This window comes from Chaetura pelagica, unplaced genomic scaffold, assembly GCF_000747805.2.
Source record: "Chaetura pelagica isolate M959 unplaced genomic scaffold, ChaPel_1.0 scaffold189, whole genome shotgun sequence".
NCBI lineage: Eukaryota > Metazoa > Chordata > Aves > Apodiformes > Apodidae > Chaetura > Chaetura pelagica.
The window spans coordinates 3,375,154-3,401,507 of NW_009970716.1; the positions used below are offsets into that span (position 1 = coordinate 3,375,154).

A 26,354-nucleotide genomic window follows, 5' to 3' on the forward strand; every position below is an offset into this window, starting at 1 on the left:
TGTATATACAAACTCACAATGAAAAACTGAACACTAACAGCAAAATCCCTAGGGCTCAGCCCTAGCTGCAGTTAAACTAGCCTCATACAACATCATCCCTATATTCAACTCTGATAATTACCAAGAATACAAAAGCATTCCTTATAAAGGACTCACAAGTCAAAATTCAGAGGGACTTCAGACCACAGGTGTCTCCTTAATGCTGGGTCACGTTTCCTCCCCAGCTCATTTCTTGAGAAACTCGCCTCCTGCCAGCACCTGAGCTGGCATCAAGATATCTTTGCTACCAAGCACATGGATGGAGAGCAAAATCCAGTATCCAATATCGATACATAAGGGGAAAGGGGAAGACTACTGCCATAGGGAAGAAAATGAGGTAACTTCCTGAGAGAAGTAAAACTTAATAGGGTATTGTTTCAGAGGTGACTGTGCTCACACCTAAAACCATTTCCTCTTTTCTCCCCCTCCCCACGGCTCCCCTTATCCCTTTACAAACTGTTGGAAAAATCCACTGCTCTTGAAGACTAATCTTACCAAAAGCCTGTAACTGAGAAGTTTTATGTCCCAAACAATGATTTCCAAGTTCTTTCTTTTGATAAATAGCAGTGAAGAACAAGGGAAAGTAGTCAGCAATTTGTAATTACCACCAGGGTAAAAAAAAAAAAAAAAAAAAAGTGTTGATGTAATCAAGAAGTTCTTAGCCTGTTTAATAGAAAAGACAACAACGTGAGATTAACACAAGTGGCATTTTGCCATAGTTTCCTACTGTTCCCGGTTTTCACCTAGCAAACCAGCTGAACAGTAGCAGCTTCTTGTTAAAAAAAATAAATAAATATACGGAAAGACAAAACAACTCATTTCCTTTGGCATAATTGCAAATGATTTACACTAACTCAAGAAAACCCAAGAAAACTGATCACTGACTACACCTTAAAAAACAGTATAAACAAATGCATTTAGTATTGCACTGATATGAGTTCAAAGTATTTTCTGTCTGTGCCCTGAAATATTTTAAGTTTGGACACAACATGCAGAGCAGTACAGGGAACATCCCTGAACTAGCTAGGTCTATTTTCTGGTTCTGTTCCCCTACCACTATGCTCTGGACATTTAACAGATACAATAATGTTCCTGATTTCCTTTAATATGATTTATAAACAGACTGTCTGTGAAGTGTGAAACTATTTCAACTTGTACTTCATACTTCCAGAAAAACCCCAAGCAGACATATATTCCCCCACCCCATGAATCCACACAGTTCAGGAGGAAAAAAAAAGGGTCATGGAAAAGATGACTTATACAGTCCTCCATTACTCACAATCCCCAGTCTCTAGTCTCAGGATTTTTCTGAACTTGTCAGATAATTTCTCAAAAGTTAGCATCATATTCACAAAGACATCACGACTCTCTGCAAATTGATGTACTAGTGTTTGAAGTTGCAAAACTAATAATTTTCAAGCTTTTGCACTCAGGATGAAATGTCCATTTTAATATGAATAAAAAGACTGACTGTATGTACAAACCAAGATAAGATTTCTGTTCTCGTTTACCAGAAACATCAATCCAAAAGAAAGCTAAATTGGGAACACGCTTCTACTTCTATGTGCATTTGAAGTATGTACAGGAAAAACACCAACACAGCCTCCATGTGTCAACTAGAGAAAAATGCAAGCAAGGATGTACTATAAAGTACCTGGTAAGCAATCCTTAAATTGAAGCCCAAAATAAAGCCAGGAAACGGCTGCAAAAAAACAGCTGATTGCATCATATCAAGTACTCCAACAAAAACTTTTAATTCTCAGTACTCTAGAGAATCAGCTTTTTCCTCCTTCAAACCCAGTGAATTCATACTATTCAGAATGTACTGAAGAACATTTTACATCCATTTAAGACAAAAAAAAAAGGTAAGAAAACCAGCTCCATCTTTTTGTGCTATATGAAGGCATATTCCCTATGAGATTGTGTAGAAAACATGATGGATGGAAAGAATTCCTGATAATCCAAAATATTTTTTTAAAGGGGAACCTAGACTACTGTAAATGGCACACGTAATACCCACAGATGATGAAACACAATATACTGAGGATTTTCAGCTGTATGATGTAAGGGAGAGGAGAATCAGGTTTCCCCAACTAATAAGCTAGAAATAAACTGGTTCTGAATAGGTCACCATTTGGAACTTTGGGTATGTCTTTAAAGTAATGCAGGAAAAAAGTTGCAAGAACACTTGAGTATTTCAATGGTGCTCTCTTCAGCGACCCTACCTAATATGTCTATTAAGTACAAGCATGCAAATATAGGTCAATCCACAGGCACATAGGATCCGTGTTAAAAACAGTAAGAAAGCTGTGATGAGCGGCACCAACAATTTTGATGACCAACACTCAAAAATGTTGCTTTCTGAAATAGTAAATCAAAATCCTGAAGCAAGTTCCTGCTAGTCTTCGTCACACTGCTAAACACTAAAGTAGGCATGTTTTTCCCCCATTATTTAAGCTGAGCTCAAAGAATTTTTACAATATTTAGTAAGAAAAAAATTAAAGTATTTCCCCTTTTTAAATTTACACAGACGTTTAATTAGCTTTATTTACAGAGCGGTTTTTTCAGTCTCCAATAGTGCCTAAACAGCATCATCAGGCAAGAGTGCCAGTTTTAAAAGAGAATCTATATAGAATCCTAGAAATAACAGATGGTGACGCTCCTCCAGAAGGGGCAAGCTGGACTACTGAAGCAGCTCTCTCTACATGGCTCAGTTACTCAGGAGTAATTCTGTTGCAGTCTCTACATCCCATGATTTTGAAGACAAGGCCACTATTACTGCATTCTGCAATGAGAAAACAAAAACAATAGTATTTTCAATGTGTGAACCTGCAGCTCTGAGAAATGGACTGAAAACTTCACTGATTAATCAGAACACATTTGTCTGAAATTTTTCAAATCCTAACTAATAATTTATAGAAACAAAATGTTTCAAAGAAGGCAGGAGTAGCTCATAAAATCTACTAGTAACATAGTAGTTTAGAACTCCCAATTCTTAAAAATAATAGCAAGCCAGAATATTAGATCTACAAAAGGTCATGGAAGTAGTAAGTCTACTTCAGTATACTAATGACTCCCTGTATTTATAAACATACACTTGTCATGCCTCTACTGAAAAATATTTAAGTTATATATACTTACCCTATCAAAGCCCATAGCACAGAGGTTTTCTATTTTTTTGGTGTATTCTGGACTAGAAACTGGTGCTCCAGCATACACATGTGCCCAAAGTCGAGCTGTCTGTTTAAACATTTCTGGATTTTGTTTGTACTACACAGAAGAGAGAGGGGGGAGAAGGGGAAAATTAGATGAACTCAGCAACGCAACTGCAAAGCAAGATGATATGGCAGATTCCAATCCACCATCCTTTCTACAGTATGTTCAACAATGTTTACACTGATCATACTGCTATTTTTAAAATGAGATTTGGAGGTTAGGAATACAGAGTAAACCTATGGAAGCATTTGATTTAATCTGTTGGCATTTAGGTTAAATTACGTACTACAGGTATTTTAGGAGTAGACTCAGGTACTGCTCTCAATTGAACTGATCAAAAGTCAAGTAGCTATATTTAGCATAGCTACTGAAAATTCATATTCCATGTTGTCAGAGCACAAATTATCTCTACATTACCATCGTGTACATACCGTTTTCTACTCTAATGTGTTTCAACTTAAAAATATGCCTGGTTTTATGCACTGCAGTTTTTCAGTCAGGGCTGCTGACATTTTACTACCAGGCTTCCTCCTGAGAACAAGGAGGAGGTGTATGTCACAAAAGAAGGGCTGGAAAATGGGTAAGCAAGTGCAAAAAGCTAGGAAGCTGCAACTGTTTTCATGCAAGCTATTTATCAGGAAAAAAAAATTCATGCAGGGTATATAAATATTATTTTGTACCAATCTCATAGCCAACAAGTTTTATAATAGAATGGACCTTATCACAGTTTTCAGCTTGCACTAATAACTCAAAAGCCAAGTAAGTGGGTCATCTGTCATAAACTGTACTCAGAAAACCAAGATAAGTTTCCTATTTTAGCAACATTTGTATGTAATATCAAGTTTAAGTTTCGTGCATTAAAAAAACTCCTAGATTCACCCTCTTAATCATTACACTTTTAAAATGTAGGTATTCCCATCTTTAGATATATAATTAATTTTAGCACTAAATAATAAGACAAGATACTGGGAAATGTTATTCAAATATTTAATTGTCTGGAAGCTGTGGGTGCCCACCCAGAAACCTGCAAGGCCAGACTGGATGGGGCTTTGAGCCATGTTGGTCTAGTGGGAAGTGTCCCTGCCCATGCAGGGCAGTTGGAATTAGATGATCTTTAATGTCCCTTCCAACTCAGACCATTCTAGGATTCTATTATTTAACTGTACTTTAGGGACAGAAACATTGTTGATCATTCTAAACATTTTTTTTCATACATTAAAACAACAATTACATCTATAAAGCACTTTAGAAATTAATACTTTTTCCTGCTGCACATTTCGTTTTACCTTTCCTACAGCAACACACACCAACTACTCTGCATTGCGTGCTTTGGATACCTCCCATTAATTCTGCTCCACATAAAGTACTTTGTATATTTACTATCTGATTATTAATAGCATCAAAGCAAATATGGAAGGCAATCTATTGTTGGAAATAACTGTGTTATATAAATACAGTGGTCTGTAATAAATATCTTTGGTTGTAATGACTAGAAAAGAGGAATGATCAAGTCAGCCATCAGTAGCATCCTGAAGTATTACATTCATCTGCTCTTAAAGAGATCTTCCCCTCCAAATTTTTTTTAATATTTATGAGAACACTGCCAAGCCTAGAAAGCTACTAGATGAACTGCAAAGGATTAGTCATAACTGCCTAACTGCATTTTATTCAAAACTAGCTGTCAGTGTTCTATAAATAAAATTCCTTTATTTAGGTATCCATAAATAATCTAGCTCCTCACTGAACTGAGAAAAGCCTGAAGGCATCTTTTCCTGATGTCTCTGTATCAGGAATCTGAGGCAGTTAATGTTTCTGTACTTAAAACAACAAACTAGTAACTAGTTGAAGTAGTTTTGACACCAGAGAGCTGCTGTCTGAAAATACTGCCATTATTCAAACAGGAGCTCTCGCTGTGTTCTCCCTAGAATTGAGCTCAAGAGCTTGTAGGACACTGTTGTTTAACTAGACAGCTTAGTAGCCCAACATGTAGTTTAGTAAATTAAGATAATGAAATTTGACTGTGAAGAATAACTTAAACCCATATGAGTTTTTGCTTTGGAAAAAAACCAAAACACCTGCACAAAATAAGAGACACCCCACCACCAAATAAAATACATGAACAAACTGGGTGTTTATCACATCTCTCAAAAATGTTAGAATAACTTTCTTCTTACATACACATGCCTGTAACTCAAGGCCAAACAGCAGTATAGATTTTAGACAGGTATTTGCATGGAACAGGAGAAATTGAATCCTCCCTTGCATCAGCCATGCCACAGTCCCATTGAACAACACCCCCACAAAGACCTGAGAGGCAGGCAGGAGAAATGCTCTTTAGAATCTAGGAAGTTTCATGAAGTTTTTTGCCCAAGCAAAAAGCCCTTTCCAGCTCAAGTGCGTCTCGGAACTGTTATGATTCCCATACAAAATTCTGCCACAGGGGCCAGCATGGGAATCACTATTCTTGTCCTTCATAAAAAGAAAACAGGTTTGTTGTTTTTTTTTTAATAAATAGGAGCGTGACAGCAAGAGCAAGAAAAACTGGTGCAGGAACAGGCCTGATGGCCTTGCTGGCCTTTGCAGTAATTCTCCCTGTGTAGAGCAATTCAGTCTGACAGAGATGTTTGGGGACATTTTTTCAGAGCAGCCTCACAGCACCACAGGATGCCACAAACAAGCCTCCTGCACTCACTGCTGAGTACAACAGTAGCAAACAGCTCTTCCCCATCCAGCACTGTAATTTAATACCTCTGATCTCCATGTTTGCCTTCAAATCCTGACAGGTTTGATGAACTATTAATTTATCACCCGACACAGATTTTTAGAGGCAAGTACAGATTTTGTCAGCCCTACCCTGGAGGGTCTTCAATTACAGGAGATATCTATAGATGAGATTGACACTGGAAGAAACTTCTGCTTGCTTTGCTCTTTTGTTACTGAAATATACCCTTACTTCCAGTCAACGGGGAAGCCAGGCCTTCTCTCTCTCTCCTCAGGGCAAAATGGAGAACAGGCCCATACTTGGGACTTCGTTGAAGTGTCAAGACTATTGAATTATGGAAAGACTGTTCCTGTCTTTCATTGGGACTTTAAATAGAATCATGTCAGTCCTAGTTTGGCAAAAGATCCAATTGACATTTTATTGTTCCTGCTTTTTATAAGTTATTGCTACTGTTGAAAAGTATCAAACCCTGCTGATTATAGAACTCTACTGATACAAATTCAACTAGTGACTAAAATAGTTATCCAAGTGCTTGCAATGGTAAAATATGTATGATGTTTCATTCAGATAAATTGCTCCCCAGTATTAATCTGAAGTCACTATTAATAAAATTTTTTTATTTAACAAATACAATGCTCAACAATATTAATATTTATCTGAAAGAGGAGCTACATACCAAGCCAAATCCAATTAACATCATAAAGTTAAAACAAACACAACACTTCTCTTTCTTATACTAGAAGCCTCTGCTTTTATAAAAGGCAAGTTATACTGCAATTAATTTTATTGTACTGTTACCTCCCGACATTACTGACAAGCTAAATAAGGAACAAAATTAACAAAATAAACCTCCTGACATGGTAAAATAACTGCTACTTACTCTGGAATCCAAAGAGTAAAAGGAGCACAAAACATCGTAGTAACTCACACTTAGTGGAAGGCAATTTTCCAGTAAATTCCTTAAAATCTCCTCCAAGGTTTGGAACCTAATCCGAATTAGCAAAGCTTACAGAAGTGTTACAAATTCACAGCCAACTGAGTATCTTACCTGGTTTGCCACTACTGCATCTTGTGGATCATCTGGTTCTGCAGCTGCCAACAATGCTTGCAGTGATAACAACACTGTCCTTAGAGTCATTGCTGCTGCCCTAAAATTAAAAATTTGAAAATGACTTTACCAAATTCTATGCCTGCACTTGCCTTTACTGCTGTACTAGTATCCCTAAGAGATAGAAGTGTACAGGTACAGACTGTAAGTCTAGAAATCTTAATTTTAAGCTGCTGGCAGCTTATAGGTATTAGAATACCATTCAGTATAATTCTTTAAATAGGGTTTTAAATGTGGACTTTCTTATTAACAATGCTTTCTGAAGCTTATGGAAAGCACAGTCCTTGACCTATACACTTGACCATACCCATTTAACATAATTAATTTAATCTGAACAAAGGGGGGAAAAAAAGGGGGGAGGGGGAGCAAATGTAAAGTTTTTGTCGTCCATCCTCATAGCAGTAACAGCACCTTGCCTAAGGTCTAGGTACTGAGCTGGTAGCCCATGTGTGCTCCCTCTGCTGGCGCTCTTCACAGCAAAACAGCTGTACAGGAGTAGTGGCCTGTATTTTAAATACTTGTAACAGATAAGGAATTTTATATGTTAGCTATCTTTTCCTTGCATCAGTTTTAGAATATTTTCCAATCAATTTCAACAATTTACATAGTTAATTACTACTATAATAATAAAAAGGTTTGGCTATTACAGAATGTGCAAATGAAAATAATCACCCCAGCTTCCTTTCTTTTCAATCTGACATGACTGCTGGAAGCAGGAAAACATTCTGTAGTCTCGGTACTGTAAAGTCACTTGTTTGCCCCTGTGAAAAAAACCCTGTCAAAGGTAGCATAGTGCTAGAGTCACAACTTCTAGGTAAATTATCATCATTTATCTTGATCTCAAAAGTATATTTGCAATAAGAGACTTCCAATAATTTAGTACGGGAAAACCAAGTATATTCAAAAAGATCAATAAACACTCAGAAAAGTGAAAGTATGAGAATGTTACATACGGTAAATCTAAAAAGTTGTGATATTTAAAATCCAGTTTAATTTTATTTTGATCATGTGAGCCATGTCTGATCTACCAATTCATCTGTCACATACTGGAAACCAAGTAAGGACACCACAGAACCATTGTGGCTGGTTTGAAGTGTTAAGTAGACTGCTGATTGTTGTGACAAAGGCACAGACAGATGCTCAAGCCAAAACATGTACCTTTGGACTCTGCTTAAGTATCAGTAAAAAAGTAAGTGGGAAAATGCCACATTTTAGATTTGAGGACATAATTACAGCACATGAAACACCAGAGGAAAAATAAGAAACACAGGCACCCAATTTCTTACAGACAAACTGTTAAATTTCCAATCAGGAGAAAATAGGATTTTTTTCTTTTCAGAAGACTGCAGATAAATGCAGAGAGTCTGTTGGAGTGGGTGGGGAAGAGTTTAACCTGATGGTCCAGATATAAACAAAACAGTTTGCAAGTCTACCTCTAATCTCAGATTTCAAAAAATGTATTTATTTTTCAGTACCAAGGCACTGTACTGAGGCACTCTAGCAGACTATACCAACGAACAGAGAAGAGATGCTGGTAATACATCAGAGGTACATTTGTGACACCCAAATATTATATTCCTAGATGCTTACATTTACAGCACCCCTGCAATGTCACTAACCATTCAAATATGGCATTCTTCCCTAATTATTTCTAATTCTAGAGGATTTTTCCTAGAAGCTTTTTTTTAACTTCCTAATCATCACTCGACTTCTACAGTGTAGTGTTCTCTACATCAAAACCCAAGTGAGAAACATCCCCAGTGACAGAGATTTTAATTAGCACATATTGCCTCATTCCAAATGCCAATCAGCATGAAGTCCCTCAAGCTGAAATTTGCAGACTTAAATCTTCAAAACACCCTCATGATTTTAGATCTGAATCCTGACAAATCACAAAACCTCAACAATATACACTTCTTCTGCAAACTTATTCCTTAGTAACTAAACATTTTTTTTTCAGAATTTTAGATTCTCTTCCAGTTAAATTTAAGTATTTCAGGTTCCAACCTGAATGCTTCTTCCAAGCCAAAGAATGTTTCTTTAAATTACAAAGTAAGCTAGGGATTATCTAGTAAGATTGTATTTAATCAGATAAAGAACTCTTAGTTACTGAAACATATCCTCAGCTGTGTGTTGAGAGCCTACCTAACACAGCACACTCAAAATACAAAGCATCCTGCTTTTCCACACCTAAATTGTACCCACAGAAACCTCACTGCAAAAACACAGAAATATTTTTGCTTTACACGTACCTATGCTATTTTACTCTTATACTTCCCTGTTCTTTTGTGATCTCCATTGATTTACACTGTCTTTAAATTAATCTATTTAATGTACGCATTGGTGACACAGCTCACAGTGGTATCTGCTGGTATTAAATGAACGTTAATGCAACATGTCTACTATTCCAGGATCCAGGTGTCACAGAATGCCAGGTCTTTTAGGCCTTACTATGCTCAAATGGATTTAACCATTTTGATTTTTATGCAGTGAATTTCAGGAACCAACACATCCACCACACACACACTATAAAACCTAAAGTCTCTTTTCCCCATTAAGTAATTTTGAGGCTATTGTATGAGGTTTAACAAGGTCAAGTCCCAGGTCCTGCACTTGGGTAACAACAATCCCATGCAAAGCCACAGGCTTGTGGATGAGTTTCTGGAAAGCGCCATGGTGGAGAAGGACCTGGGGGTGCTGGCTGACAGCCAACTTAACATGAGCCAGCAGTACGCCCAGGTGGCCAAGAAGGCAAACAGCATCCTGGCCTATATCAGGAGTAGTGTGGCCAGCCAGAACAGAGGAGATCATGCCCTTGTACTCAGCAATGGTGAGGCTGCACCTTGAGTACTGTGTGCAGTTCTGGTCCCCTCATTACAAGAAGGACATTGAGGTGCTGGAGCATGGCCAGAGGAGAGTTACCAAGCTGGTGAACGGTCTGGAAAGTAAGTCCTACGAAGAGAAGCCAAGCGAACTGGGATTGTTTAGTTTGAAGAAGAGGAGGCTGAAGAGAGACCTCATTGCTCTGTACAACTACCTGAAAGGAGGTGGTAGGGAGGTGGGAGTCAGCCTCATCTCTCAAGTGAATAATGACAGGACAAGAGGAAACAGCCTGAAGCTGCACCATGGGAGATTTAGACTGGATATTAGAAAGAATTTCTTTACTGAAAGAGTGGTTGGACAGGCTGCCCAGGGAGGTGGTGGAATCACCATCACTGGAAGTGTTTGAAAGAAATACAAATGTAGTGCTTAGTGACACGATTTAAGCACTGAACAGGTAGATTATGTTACAGTAGGGGGATTTATGTTATGGTTGGACTTGATGATCTTCGAGGTCCTTTCCAACCAGGATTATTCTATTATTCTATTTAGTGTAGTTTTAAAGACAGACATATCTATCAACTTGAACTGATACTGCAGTTGCTTTCACCAAATACAAGCTGTTCTGCACTTTCCCTTAAAAAATACTTCTACTTCACTGACATCTGAAAATTCTGCCATTGTTTAAAGTAGAGAAGATGACACAAAAGGCATTGCAGCCACATTTACACTGCATCTTCTAGGAGTGCACACTATATCTTGGGGAGCAGGTACCATTACCACGAACCAAAGGTGCTATGGACACCTAGAACACAAGTTCTGTGCTTGCTCCAGATACCTCTGGCTTTCAGGACTGCTAGGCCCTTTCAGTCTCTACTCACCTATAATGTTTGCAGAGTTTTATATAAAGCCTATGGAACCAGATCTCCTGTTCTGACATTCCCATTTCAAAAAAAACCTATTAAATACTTCATCCATTTGGATATGCAGATGCTATACACTCAAATAACCCAAACTCTAAAACAGTAAGTTTATAGACATGGCTAGTGTAGCTTTAGGTATAAAAAGGTTTTAAAATGTAATTAATAACTTATTTTCAAGTCTCATGTCTCAAAACTGCACTCACATCTCATGCATAGTATGACAAAGTCTTAATTAGACACATTTAAATAAGAACTATCCTTAAATCATAAAGGATAACCTGTTACTGTTTCAGCTGCTGTTTATATTTTAAAAGGAATTAAAGTTTGTGAATAATAATAAAGAAAATAGTAAAGAAAATCAGATGTATTTCATATAGCCATTGTATACTCCTGGAGCATTTTCTGCCTTTAGGACACCAATTACCTTTCCTGATGAAAGAAAGTAAAAAAGCATTGTTATCTTCTATGTAGCCTAGACTTAATTTTTCAGACATAAATTAAGATTCCCAGGTGAAACTGTAGGGACAGCTAAGAACAGATTATTTCCCAAGTACCTTAAAAAGCTCCTCTTCCTTTCCATCATCTTCTTTTAGAAATAAAAAGTGAATGGAGATGACTGTCCAGAACTATACTTACAAACAGTAGTAAAGCAGGACCTTTTCCTCATCAGTAAATAGCAAAAACAATTTTCATCATTAGTTCTGGTGGAAAATCTATGCTGATAGTGGCTAAAAAACAACCTCCAATATATACACCCCACACAACATCCCTACAAGCTTAAGATGTGCTGGGAAAAAAAAAAAAAAAGTATTTTCCTTAAAATGACCTTCCAGTGGAAAGATACATCTGCATTTTCCAGTGTTCCTCAAGGTTTTATTTTTCCAAAACAGAATTCTGAAAAATAAAAATTTCCAGCTCTTCTTATATATGAAGTTCATTTCTAGGTGTGAATTTATGTACAACTTTTCATGCAGTTCTAGCAATTCCCTTTAGTAACACAAGCTAGCTGCCTTTTTGGGGGTTAGGTTTTTTCTCTCCTCCTTGCCCAAGGCAAGGTTCTGTATCACTCCTGACAGGTTTCTGTCTAATCTGTTCTTAAGTGGAGCCTTACAAGTTTCTCGGAAAATCATCATACTTGATATTCTGCATTCTAAATTGGTTTCAAATTTTTCATTGTAGGTTGCTTTATCATTTTTGTTACTTTACTCTGGATTCTTCCTGTGGTTCCCATCTTTCTTGGAATATAACACTCTAAACAGGTACACTACTCCAACAGAAGTCTGACCAGTCACAAATAAAAAGCAAGCAGCTTATACCATGAGTTTTGCAGATAAAACTTCCTGCATCCCAGCATCCTATTTGCTTTGCACATGACATTACATTGCCTTTGTCCCATGACATCAGTGGCTCCTATTTTCTCTTCAAGTTCACAATAACTCTCGATTCCCATTCCCATCCCAAAATGCTGCCTAGCCACTATGCAAGCTTGCAAGTTTCACATCTACAAAATGGGAGAAAAGGCCAGTAACATCTAGCAGTGAGCAGCAGATTTCACTACAAGGAAGCACTGTCCGTCCAAGAGCTTCAAACTAAAAGCCTCCACCCTGGACATCCTAAACAAAAAACTGGCTTCCTATTGGAACTGCAATAGTTAAGGAGCAAAGGAAACCTGAAGTGAATCACAACAAAGAAAGCTGATACATCTTTTATTCACTTATACTTTTTAAAAGTAATATCTTGGGGCATTTCCATTAAAAAAAAAAAAAAAAAAAGAAAGAGCACCCCTAGTCTGGGTGAATACAGCAATAACATTTAAAAAGCATAGCAAGCCAGCTGTGCTCAGCATGCCTGAGGTAAGGAATCTCTTACCTTTCGATGAGCTGAAAGAGTCCTAAGAGGATTATGAAACACTGCCAGTTTTTTCTTCTTCATTTTTAAAGGCTAAATCTTTTTCCATTTAGGAAGCTTTTACTTATGTTCTGTACATTTGTCTCTGGAAACTGCCTAGCTACACTGAAACAGTTACCCAGCAGAACAACAGGAAGAGCTGCAGAAAGCAGTCTGCTGCTCTACTCTGCCAAACAAATACGCTACTGGGAACTTTTACAAATTTTTAAAATAATCTGCAATATTAATCTCATTTGTGAAATAAATAAGGTTGTTAATCCAAGAGAAAAGCTCTGGGAATTTGAACCAAGAGCTTATGGAATCTGGAAGGAGGGAAGAAATGAATACGGCCTTTGAGTGGAAGCCTGTTGTATAGTCACTATTTACAGGAGAAATACAAGACTGGGCATCCAAGAAGGAAAAAAAAAAAAAAAAAAAAAAAAAAGAGAGAATAATAGAATAGCTTTGACATAGCACAGGAGGGGAAAGACAGTATGCTTGCTCAACATTTCCCTCAAATAATGTTAATATTCTCTGTATTTTTCTCAAAGCTTTAAAAAGGCTCAGTGCTCCTCAAACACCCTGAAAAAAACCCAGCGTTCTTGAAGCCCAAAATGATGACTACTACAAGCTGGCTGTTGCTTATGTATCTGTTAAAATTGTGCTATCTTTTATAATAAGAATCCCTGCATCTCAACTAAAATTCAAGTGTAAGTCCTCCAGTACAGCCACTATGAAAAAAATATTCTTATTATTAGTGGTTTTTTTTGAACGTCAAAACCACAACAGCCAGGAGCTTTTTGTAGCCCTACACACATTCACAACATACTCACTCAATAATCACTGCTCAAGGGATTAATGCAGAACAGCTTTCAAGTAACTTAGTTGTCAGGTTTCAATGAACAGTATTAGATACATTTTCTATTTAAGAATAAAATTTTGAGACAGAATACTAGCCTGGAAGATAAATATAGGCCACAGTAAGTGGAACCTCTTAAAAAAAGTTTTACCAGATGAATATAAAAACTATTCTGTCTACAAAAATCATATCCCTGTTTTCATTCTACCAGCAAACAGTAGCTGTTTTGTAAACAAACTGGCCTAATAGGTATTAACAAATATAAACATGATGAAAATCCACAGATGCAAAGAATTTCAGCATCAAACATATATTGTGGAGAAAGAATTGCATTAAACTCATTTTAAAAAAATTAAAGACAATACTTTGCAAAATTATAAAACCTCTTGCCAATATGCAGAACATCTCAACCATGCTCATTAGAACAGAAAATCATTATAAAAGGATGGATGAGTAGAGACTTTTTAAAAAACTGATTAAAATATTGGTATTTGTATTTACTATGTATAAATGAGTATTATATAATTGTATTAACCCTTCAATAAGTCCTACAAAGTCCCACAGGCCCAAATTCAGTTCTTCAAGCACCACTGACCTCACTGAAAAACACAGATATGCAGTGGAATTTATGACTTAAATTTAAACACAGCAACAAGAGGAGCATTATTCAGTTAAGAGCATTACAAGCCAATGGAGTGACGCTTCAAAAACAGCTTGTTACTAAAAAATATGGGTGCAAATTGGAGCATAGGAGGTTCAAGGTGAATATCCGAAGAAATTTTTTTACTGTGAGAGTGACAGAGCACTGGAACAGGCTGCCCAGGGAGGTTGTGGAGTCTCCTTCACTGGAGACATTCAAAACCCACCTGGATGGGTTCCTATGTGATGTACTCTAGGTGACCCTGCTCTGGCAGGGGGGGTTGGACTAGATGATCTTTCGAGGTCCCTTCCAGCCATTAGGATTCTATGATTCTATGAAATTTGACAAGAGAGACTGTAGAACTAAACACATTTTCTAGGAGACCATAATTAGAATATTTCAGAATTGCATTTGTCCCATTTACCTTCGAATACCTGGCAAAATCTATTATATTAGGAAGGTTGGGGGGGATGCTGGTGTTGTATGTTTACTTTTTTTGTTTACTTTCTAATGAAGCTGTCATTTTATTCAAATCATTGTTCAAGCCCTCACATGCAGAAAACATGGTGATGTGTGCATTTCTCAGCTTAAATAGCTAAAACAGCATATACTGAAGAACAAGAAACAACTTATTTAAACAGTATTACCCATTCATATGTCTTGAGAAGTTTTAGGAAGCTACTCAGAAAAAAAAAAGTCTATCACAATACTGAAATCTTTCAGACAAGAAAGCACGAGGTAGCCACAAAAGTTTCCTCTTCTCCAAAAGACCAGAGGCTTTGACACGCACTTCAACGATGCTTGAGAAACTTCATTTACTGTTCCATGATTAAAAACCAAAACTTAGAAAGGGCACCAGTAGAAAATCAGAGGATCACTACCTACATTAAGAATCATCTGACACTGGTTTCTAGCACATAGGAAGCCTCCCTCCCCCCTGCCACCACAAAGTTCTGTGAAATCTTTTCCTTAGTGCTTCTAAATGAAGACAAGTGACTCAAAGGAGGGGTTTAAAAGTTACAAGTGGCATAATATTGGTGCTCCCTACGCCAGCTAATTTAAATACACAGCAAATTCTTGTTCTAATACTCCTATTTTGTATACACCTTGGTGAAGGAAGATGTTTGTTTGGGTTTTTTTTGTCAGGCAGAGTGAAGATACAGATTAAGTTATCTGTGCTAGACTTAACTTTCAAAGGCTACAAGAGCACAAGTCAAATCTCCTCTCCTGTTCATCCTTTCCACATCTCAATGTTTTTGACTAACAACAACAAGAAGAAACCTCCAGTACAATTACAAAGTGGTATGAATAACTAGGTTCAGGTACAAAAGTGCACTGGCTTTACTGATAGAAAAAATATACCATATGCCATGGTGGCCAAGGCCAACACCATCATGGCCTGCATCAGGAACAGTGTGACCAGCAGGACCAGGGAGGTGATCCTGCCCCTCTACTTGGCCTTGGTGAGGCTGCACCTCGAGCCCTGTGTGCAGTTTTGGAAAGACAAGAAGGTGCTGCAGAGGCTGCGAACAAGGGCAACTAGGCTGATTAGGGGTCTGGAGAACAGGTCTTACAAGGAGAGGCTGAGGGAGCTGGGGCTGTTCAGTCTGGAGAAGAGCAGGCTGAGGGGAGACCTCATTGTTCTCTACAACTACCTGAGATGAGGTTGTGGTGAGGTGGATGTTGGCCTCTTCTCCCTGGTGACCCATGATGGGACAAAAGGAAATTGGGTTAAGTTGTGCCAAGGGAGGTTCAGACTGGATATTAGAGAAAACTTCTTCACAGAAAGAGTGGTGAGGCCTTGGAACAGGCTGCCCAGGGAATTGGTGGAGGCACCGTCCCTGGAGATTTTCAAAAAAGGGGTAGATGTGGTGTTTCCTAAGATGGTTTAGTGGTTAGGGGTTCTAGGGTGGATGGTTGGACTTGATGACCTTAAAGGTCTTTTCTAACCTTGACAATTCTATGATTCTGTGTATGTTGAAAGATTCTACTGTCTGACAGAACATGAAGTGCTCCGAGACTAAGAAAAAAATAAACCATCCCAGAAATGACAAAGACAACAGATCATTATGTTTTCATTGTAGTACTTTACACTATCCTGTACTAAATGGTTTGCATAGTTATCTTTCACAGAGAGGGAAAATACTCAATTCATATATTGTTTTACTTCTATCAGAACTAATTTTTATTTGGAAGTAGAAGTCAAGAATCAGCATGAAGGTAAGCATTTGGTTTTTCTCTGCTTACACTTCGGGTGGCTGAAAGGAAAGCATTCAGGAGGCAATAGGTAGCATTTTTTGAAGGAAAAATTTAAAAAAAAAACAACAAAATACTCCTGCAAAAACACCCAAAACATCAACAACAAAAGGTTCACACTAACCCTAGAGTAGAAATATTTTAAAAGCTCTCTCTGCATATAATAATTTAGTACTTTCTAAGATTGCCACCTAATAATTTCATTTGTGTCTTTTCAACTCAAAATAAGATACTGAAATATTGTAAGCTTTAAGGACATCTCAAATTATAAATGCAAAGTGAAAAGCAACATGAGCTGTTGCCTCCTATTCAGGACACTGGTATATTTGATTCTACACATTTAAATCCATGCGGAAGCTTACCATTGATCTTTCAGAATATCCAAACAAATGGCCCCAGTGACTGAGCTAATATTAGGATGCCATATTTTGGTAATAAACCGCACCTGGAAAACAATGCAATTTTAAAAAACAGAAATTATTAAGTGCAGTATACTAAGTAAGCATTTTAAATGTACCATTTCTAATAACATTATGAAGAAATAATAATTTAGGAAATATCAAGCTAAAAAAGAGAACTAAGACATGTGATACCACTTCTTTCAAGAGGCTTCATTTTTACAAGGTAATTTGCAAGACAGAGCCTTGTTACTCAAAAACAGACTACTGCCTATTTGAGGACACCACACCCATCCCAGTTTCTGAAATACTGTCATATAAGCACATTCCTGCATCACATAAAGTCATTCATTTAAGAAACGTCCTCTAGCAGTACCAGAGCTCCAACAAAAGCAGATGGTCAAATACAGACATCCAACATCATAAATGCTAGAAAGTCCACTTTTAATAAAGTGAAGTAAGCCCCTGAAGGCTTAATGTAGGCATTCCAATTCCATCTCCCTGTTCAGCTAAATTGTTGGTAGTTACAGAAGTATTACAAAAATTTCCTTTGTGGATGCTATTACTTCTGCAACCATCCAGCCTCATTGCCCATATGCAGAAAGCTCTTCAGCAAACCAAACCCCAACTGGATTACACTTATTTTTCTTCATTGTTGAAAGGATCTAGTCCCAGCAATCATTCATTGATCATGTCTTTATTTTTCTACTAAAATAAAGAGTATTTTCTTTTACAAATCTCAAAACCCAATGCTGGGTTTAAACTTTTTTTTTTTCAACCCAAAGCTTTCAACTTTTGCCCCCAATGTGCAAGCTAATCAGTGTAAGGAACACGTTTGTCAGGCACTACAGCCAAAAATTGTCCATATAGGGCTATAATAAAATCAGTGCAATCATGGGTGTATAAATAGGCAAGACTGTAGCAGTACTGCTTTCCAGGACAGCAAATAAGAGATCATGTCAGCTAAGCCATTTATTAACTAACCCAGCTCTCTAAATCACTTTGAAAATGTAAAAAGCCACATCAATTCCAGATAATTTTTCACAGTGAATTAAGGCTAACAGTGGCTGTCACAGCACATACTGAACAAGATAAAAAAATCTTTCAGATGAAAGGCAGGGCTAGAAACAAGCAAGGCCTCCAGTTCAAGACTACTAACTCTAGAATAAGTAGTACTATGCTACAGTGCACTGAGCTTCTAACAGCTGTCTATCAGCTTTGGGAAGGGAAACCACCAAGCTGTAAAGCAGCAATTAAACCATGGTCCATAGACTCATCTTTTCATGTCTATGACCTGTTGTTTCAGCTCTCCTTATTTTAGCTTCTGCCAGAACACATGCTGATGAAAGAAGCAAAACCAACAGACATTTCATTAAGACATTGTGTCTTCCACTCCAGCCTCAAGAAAGTCAAAGGGCAAAAGCCAAGGAGCTGTGAGCTACTGGCACCTCTCCCTTCCTCCTCCTCCTCAGTTCCTTCCTAGTATAGGGTGAAAATGATCAGGATCTAGGACCCACTCTTAGTTCAAAGGTGTCTTTCAGACAAACAGAAAACAAATCAAGAAGGTGAGTCAGACATCTCAGGAGTCTGCTAACTGATGAGAAGCCACTGAAGAATGGACTAAAACAGGGCACAGGAATACACAGTTGCAGCTGCATGTGGCTGGGAAGAACACTATTCAGACTAATCCAGTTATGAGGGAAGCAGAGTCACAAATGTAAAGCACTAGACAGTGAAGTTGTCCCTCATCCATATGCCCATTTTATGCATTCCTCCAACAGAGCTGCAGAAAGACTAATACTTCTCTATTGGGTCTCCAATTCATACAACTGTACACCTCAGTATTTCATTCTTACTCGGAAGTTGGTAGGTTAGACCCAAAACCGTATTAAATATAGCTTACAGAGTTCAAGAAATTACAAGAAACAATAATTATGTATTACAGCATCTCGTCAATGATACTGGGGGGAAGGAACATAGCCATACTCTCCACATCAAGTAAAACTATCTAAAAACTGCACTTATCTTGCTAAAAAGATATTACATGAGGGTCAACAATAACGCACAAGCTCCTCCCCAGAATTTGCCAGTTTGTATTTTAAGGAATAGTCAGAATATACTTCTGATTAATACAGCTATGCATCCTGCATTATTTCAACCTAAAGCTGACAGCTCAAATGGTTGTCTAGAGGAGAACAAAAAAAAATATTAAATTGGTACTAGGAAGAGCCTGCACATGCACACAAATATATAAGAATACTCAAAACCAATTTGGAGCCAAATGATTTTATCCAAAAAAGTGTTTACAGTACCTTAGGTGGATTAAATGGATATGTTTCTGGAATTTTTATCTCTAGTTGATACCTTCCACCTGCAAAAGAACAAGTTAAAACTAAAACATTATCCAAGCTTAGTCTTTCATTAAATAAAGCTTACATTTCTGAACGGACAGTATTTCTAATGAACTGTATTTCATTTTACATATTCTGGACTTCAAGGATGCTCAACTAAGTCATTTAAGAAAAGCTTCCACACCTTGGAAAAAAAAATAACAAAAAAGAGGTTCCAATGTAATCTCTGCTATGTTCTACGTTACTGTCTGAAGTAGTTACTTCTATTCCAACTCTGCAAACACTTTGACATAGTGGTAGTATTAAAATAATTTGCAAGATTACAGCATGCAATAAAGGATACTATAAGCTTGACAGACCGAACTACCTTCTAATGCCCTTTTCTAAGTATTTCTCATTTTTCTCTCCCTGTATAGGAGAGAGAAATATATGAGAGAGCTACTTATGTCTAATTCAATTACATTTTTGTTAACATTCAATTTTACTATCAATACTTCAGTTTTCTGGAGTCAAGTAATCTGAAACTATCTCTGCCTGCCCACTGCAGATCATTTGCCAGCAGTTTAATGGCAAAAACAGAGTATAACAAAACATACACACCAATACAGACATTTCATTTTTATAGAAACTGAAAGAATTTCTCCTCCATTGCAGTAGTTGTACTCATCCTGCAGCTCTTATTTCAGAAAGAAACCTTCTCCCACCCTCAACATACTTTCGTACAATTTATTAATTTCCTTGAGTTCAAGTTGAAGTACCTGCAGTCTATTTCCTTGGGGATTTCAAGAGTGTTTTGCTCTATTGTACAAAACCAGAACTTAAGCAGTTTCAACACAAAAAAAATGCAGGAAAAGAACCCAAAAAGCATATTCTGAACAGTTATGGCTTATGACATCTTTTTATCTCTGCCAAAATGCACGTTAGCAGCTACTAACACATCTCACTTGTAAAACGTGATTCAGTCTAATAAACTACACCTGAAACTGATTAATATCAGTTTGATATTTTACACTACTTTCTACAGCTGGCTTTTCTCACCTAATACTACAGTAATTTGAGAAGCTTCAACAGAAAATACAATAGAAGGCAGTTAAATCCCAAATAATTATTACAGTTAATGTCTGAAGTTGAGAGTTAAAAATAGAGGCTTAAACTGAACCAATCTAGATATTAATTTCCTTAATAACACATTTAAAATGCAAGTAGTGACATACTAACTTTTGCACAACAGTATTTCTGTGACTTTTTTTAAAAGAAGTATACATGTGTATGGCATTTTCATATTTATTTAATGCTTGAGACCAAATTAAACAGTAATGGCAGAATATTTCTTCTGTCTCCTACCACAGCATGTGTCTCACAACAGTTAGGGCAAGTTTTTAAGTATTTGCCTTGAAGATATACCCAATTATAAATTTTGCAGTTACTGTGGCTCATGTGCAAACTTGGCTTGAAATTATAGCATGGTTACCCAGGATTAAAAACAAACAAATACCAAAATCAAAACAGCCTATCTATTGAAAAGCTCTTGAACCAAGTAAAACCCAGCAGCAGTTAATACAGACTTTCAAAGGTTCTCTCTCCAAGCATATATGTTTTAACATGGGATGCAATGTGTTTCAATTGAAGCCGTGTCTGGGAATATTCTGATAATTGATCAATATGTGTTGACACTTCTGACAGAAAAATAAAAGCTGTCAAAATTGTCAACAATATAGTTTTTCCTCCTAGTCACACTTAAACCAATGTCCTAGTTATCACCTATAAAATAATTTTGCAGCTGCAGTTTGTTTTCAGATACCACAATAACTGTGGTCAACTATAAAGATTACTGTTATTTTGCTTTATAAAGGCCCTAGAATTCCCTCCTCTATCACAGAATTGTCTGAGCTGAACTACTGCATTAATTAGCTTTTCTTCCTAAAGCATTTCTTGCTGTGCCACTGTTCAGATTGTAGATGACAGATCAGTCAGTAATTATGCAACATGCATTAGTCATAAAACGTAAACTACAAACACTGGCAAACCCTTCATAATTACATTGTGGAATAAATACACAAAACTATTTTAGAGAAACATTAATGTTCCAAAGTAAATTATTCCAGTGTCAGGAAATGCCAAAACTTGGGCTGCCAGTAACTTCTTGGTGCATATGCCTTCTAGATTAAAGTAAGCATACGATCACATTACTCTTCCATGAGATCCCTGCCGTAATCAGAATACATAACAGTTCTCATCCACTACAAGGGCTATTTAATATATCCTCATCATTAAATGTACTTATATAAAAGTATGCATGCATTCCACATCCACAAATTCTACACTAAACACAAACTGCTGTTTTTCATTAGCAGGATATGCTGAATACGTGAGTACACAGTGCTCAGCTTTAGAAATTTTGATCTAGTTGATTTATAAAGGTCCATACAGAACCCAGTTCTGCAGATAGGCATAAAATCTTTTTTTACCCTCTTCATGAACTGCTATACAGTTTTTAACTTCTGTGACACATGAATACATCTTTCATTTCAAATAATGCTTAATACATTCTCCAAAAAAGGTCCATTTTATAAGCTGAGGTAAAGCTGGCCTGGAGGCAAAAAAAAATAAATAAAAAAAAATAGCAAGCCATGACAAACCAACTCACCCAAGCAGGATTAGTTTTGTTGGAGTGGAAAAAAAACACCACCACCAAAACCACTCAAAACAACACCCTCCTTGCATCATTCAGACCAACTATATTTGCAAAAGAACTATTACACCAAGCAGAATTATCTACTTCTAAATAGGTCACCAGCACAACTGTGTACGTCCACGGCACAGCTCTCTTTTTAATTGGGGCACGTGTTCTAACCAGAAGAAATTACCCTCCTTCCAGACAACTAAACACTAGTGGCTGATGAGATGAAGACAGAGAGACACAGGGGAAGAGAGGGAGGAACTCTAGGACTTCTGGAGGGGAGCATCTTTGCCCTTACAGATGCTTTTGTTTTTCTACTCTCTCCCTTCCGCACTCATTTACTGCCTCTGCAGCTTCTACCCCAGGTGGATATTTCTCCAATGTCAACCTCTGTTAGGTTGTATTCTCATCCTTTATCTGCTCTGGGCCCCAGCAGGGGGGAGGGCAGGGGCAGGGGGACTTGAGGAGACCTCCATGCTCTCAAGTCCAATGCTATTGCACTAGAAGACCCTAATCTGGAGAAGCAATCACAAGGAATGTCCTCCTTAGTGCAGGATGCAACAACCAGATCTTCAGCAGCAGCCACTAACACTCAAACCTACAAAATAACTTTCAGATATTTTTCCCATCTGATGAGAATTTATTTTTCAAAATAATGACAAACTCTATGTGTCTGATCTCCAGACAACACTTAAGCAACTAGAGCAACTGAAAACTTGGAAAAATTTCCAACAAAACCATTTATTTGCCTGTAATGTTCCTCAAGACATTGTTTACCGCAAGTTCAAATCAAAGTAGATACTTGACATGGAAAAATCTGAATAAAGTACCATATAAAAGTAACCACAGCTTTTTTTTTTTTTTTTTTTTTTTTTTAATTAAGAACTAAAAAAATATCCTCTTACCATCAAGGAACTTTAGTAGAAGGTGAGTCTGATAGCTACATATATTAGTCACAAACAAAATTTACAAGTATTGGCTCTATTGTGTGATTTGGTATCTCCACCAAAGTATGCTGCATTAGCTTCTGTTAAAGCTTCTATATGTAGTAAGTTTGTTATCTTGTCTTCTCCAGTCTGAAGAGATGTATGATTACTGGTACCAGTTTTAATAAACAAGAAAGTCAATAGGTGTAAATGAAGACATTAAATTCTACTATAGAGTCCAATATAAATTAAGTATTGGGACCTATAGTTGCCAGAGATTAATCCCAAATTTAACTTACAATGTCTTCTCTCCTTGAAACAAAAAAAAATGCATTGTTTTTGAATGACCATCACATTAGATCATAAAAGTACATAAAAGATTGTGAAGCTCCTGATGCTTACTGGCTAAGGAGCTTAAACAGTAAAGACTGCAAAGAAAGAACTAAGTGTCATTTCTACCAATCATACTGCACAGCTTACACCAGTAAATTAACCTTTCATATGGGATAGTCTGTACTACTGTAGAAAAGATGTGTTTTCAAGAAATACTAGAATTTGAACTAAAATATTTTTCAAGCTTAAAATTTTTATTTTTTAAAAAATAAGGCTATTTTAAAACACATAGCTTTATATTTTTGTGCTGTAAATTAATTTTACAAAGCATCTCAAGACACATGATTTTAAGTGTACAATGATTGCATACACAAAAACATTACTTGCCTTCATATGGTGTGTCCGGAGGTCCTGCTATTTCTCCTCTTAATTCTGTAAAATTCTCATCTACAAGATCTACTTTAATTTGATTTTTGCTCGTCTTAAAAATAAAGAGAGAAACAAAGAGTCATAAGTAAGCATTTGACATACAGATTTCCCACAAAAAAGTGGTATTCTAAATTTTTAGAATGGTATTTTAAAATATAGAAATAAAAATTTAAAAATATAACGGCCTAAAGCAAATAGTTATCTTCAGCTGGAATTTTAGTTCATTAAATATACACCATTTGTGAAGCATTCAAAATTTCAATATTATTTATACCATCACTAAAATAAGCCAAGCAACCCAGCAATACAATAGCTGAAGTTCTATTATTGAGTTGATCACGTTTTAAAATGATCTTGATCTTTTAGATCAGTTATTATTTCTATGTATCTTACACTATAAAACTAAATTGACTGATTTACACATTTCTTTTTTTCTCCTTTTAGAGCAATTTAACTAATAACAGACATGATTGTTACTTTTACTGGAATACAGAAAGACTTCCCCAAATGAAAGTGCTCACTATTTTTAAGCAATACGATGATCTAACCAGAATAGTGCAGTCTTGTTTAAGATCATGCTTATCTTTAATATATAGGCATAAGATACAATTTATTTATACACTTGAATTTCATTGCCACCTTCTCAGCATTTTCACACCCACATCAACTTGCCTACAAAATATATTTTGATAATGAAAAAAACTTATGTTTTCCAGAAACTGATTCTATGAAGTGTTTAGTCAGAGCTACTCATTCCATTGAATTTGCTTTCCAATTCTACAGAGCAATGTTTGTGAAATTCATACAAATCCTTCAGCCAGTAGCTTTTTTGAGGGATGGAAAGCAGAATCTCCTTTTGAAAAGATATACCATGAAGATTTTAGAGGTAAATAATTACAGGTTTGTCCATTCTACTACATCTGTATACCATGCTCACTGACTGAAATACAGATTTCTTGAATCCCATGTAATTTGATTTTTTTTTTAAGAACTCCTACCATCTTGCCAGATCCTTTAACATGGTTCCAACTAGTCCTATGCTAAAAAACCCTATGCAGTTGTGCTTCTCCCTCAGAGTAAACTCGGTTGCTGGCAGCTATTAGAGAAGAGTTAGGTCAGGTAAAGCTGATGGTTGCCATAAATCGGTTCTTGGATCTACCAATGCTGTGGATGGTTAAAAACACGAACTTCACTGAACAACAATTAAATTACTTCTATTTCCTTCCTGCAAATGTCTCACAGATTCATTCCCCTATCACCACAAAGCATGCTCTTTTGACCAGAAATGCTCACAGATATAAAGGAAAAAAAAATAAAACACTAAGTCAAAGTTTCAGTAATAAAAGACCGTAATTTCACTAAATTAATCCAGTGGTGATTTGTGAACTCTTTACATTTAGAGTTATGCACATTTGTCTTTAAAAGGTAGGTAAAAATTCTTCAATCCACACAACCAGCAGTACCTGCAACTGCATAGTTGAGGCCAAGAACTGCGCTTGAGAAAACAAAGATTCAACCATGCTACAAATTAAGAACGCACAGTGCACCTCAAAAAATCAAATGCCAGTTAAATACTATATGTAATGGTTCTGCTTTACTAAGTTGTATCTGTAAACTACCTTTTTGCTTTAAGCTCAGCATCAGATCTTCCATTGTCTTTCATGATCTTAGCTAAGACATGAGAGAAAGGAAGTTACTAACAGAACTTATGAAATTGTTTTAAAATGTATTTTAGATTTATTATTTTTCCTGCTAATGTTCACGTAAGTCACCTGACCAGAGAGCAACCGAACCAATTATCTTGCAAAGCTTTGTTTCCATGATACAGAGCAACAGGACAGACCATCCCAGCGAGGCAGTTCCACCCAACAGCCAGACCCTGTAATAAACCCTCTGAATCCAAACTCAGTCATAGGCAGCACATTCATCTCACAAGCTTTCTAACGCTTCTTTTACATTTTTTGCTCTCACTATTCCAACTGGCAGCTCATTCCATAACACCAAAATCGTTACAAGCTTTAAACTACAATTTAGATAGTTACAATCTATTGACGTCCACCCATGACTTTTTCCCAGCTTCAGCAAGTTTCTTTGAACCTCTAGTATTTATTCCCTTTGCAAAATACAAAGGTATTTATACCAATTTTCCTTTGCAGTCTTAATTTTGCTCAAAACAAGCTGAAATTTTACACTCACCATACTTTTTTTTTTTTGGAAATTTCTCCACTCTGTATCACCAGCCTTACACAAATGGATCTTAGATGAAGGCTCAGAAAGTGCCACAGACACTCTGTTGCACTCACTGAAAATACATCACAACCAGCACAACCTAAGATCAAATTTGCCTTCTTCCATGGCAGCATGACACAAGGCTCAGATCAAGTGACAAGTCCCAGCAAGGTCTCCTACTGCAGATTTTTACCTCTTCAGTGACTGCACTGTGCTTTCTCAGAGTTACTGCCCCCTGTGCGTTACCTTTCAGTTCATAAAGCAGCAGATTAGTTTAAATAACCAATACACTACCTGCTTGGGTGATTAAGTCATTCTAAGGTCTACTCAGGTTCTCCTGCTCTCCCTCTGTCAATTAGCAAGCTGCCAACTTTACCTGGTAAGCTCTAACTTGACAGCAGGAGCTCTTGTTCTTTCCAAGTAAACCTGTAACTTTCCATCCTGAGGACTAAAGCAATAGCAAAAGGGATTAATTTCAATGATTAACCCATGCTGCAGCTTACCTAAATTTCTGCTCAGCCTTTTACTTTTCTTCAGT

At 36.9% G+C, this 26,354-nt stretch overlaps 1 protein-coding gene across 1 annotated transcript; it reads right to left on the reverse strand.

Annotated features, from left to right (window-relative positions):
- Window positions 1–2,552: 2,552 nt before the first annotated feature.
- UBE2K (ubiquitin-conjugating enzyme E2K) lies at window positions 2,553–26,131 on the reverse strand. Its single transcript, XM_010006109.1, is given in 7 exon segments — window positions 2,553–2,824; window positions 3,181–3,309; window positions 7,026–7,125; window positions 16,833–16,915; window positions 19,181–19,239; window positions 23,546–23,639; window positions 26,111–26,131. Coding segments are annotated over 7 exon segments (561 nt in total). The 3' UTR covers window positions 2,553–2,749.
- Between the last annotated feature and the right edge of the window lie 223 nt (window positions 26,132–26,354).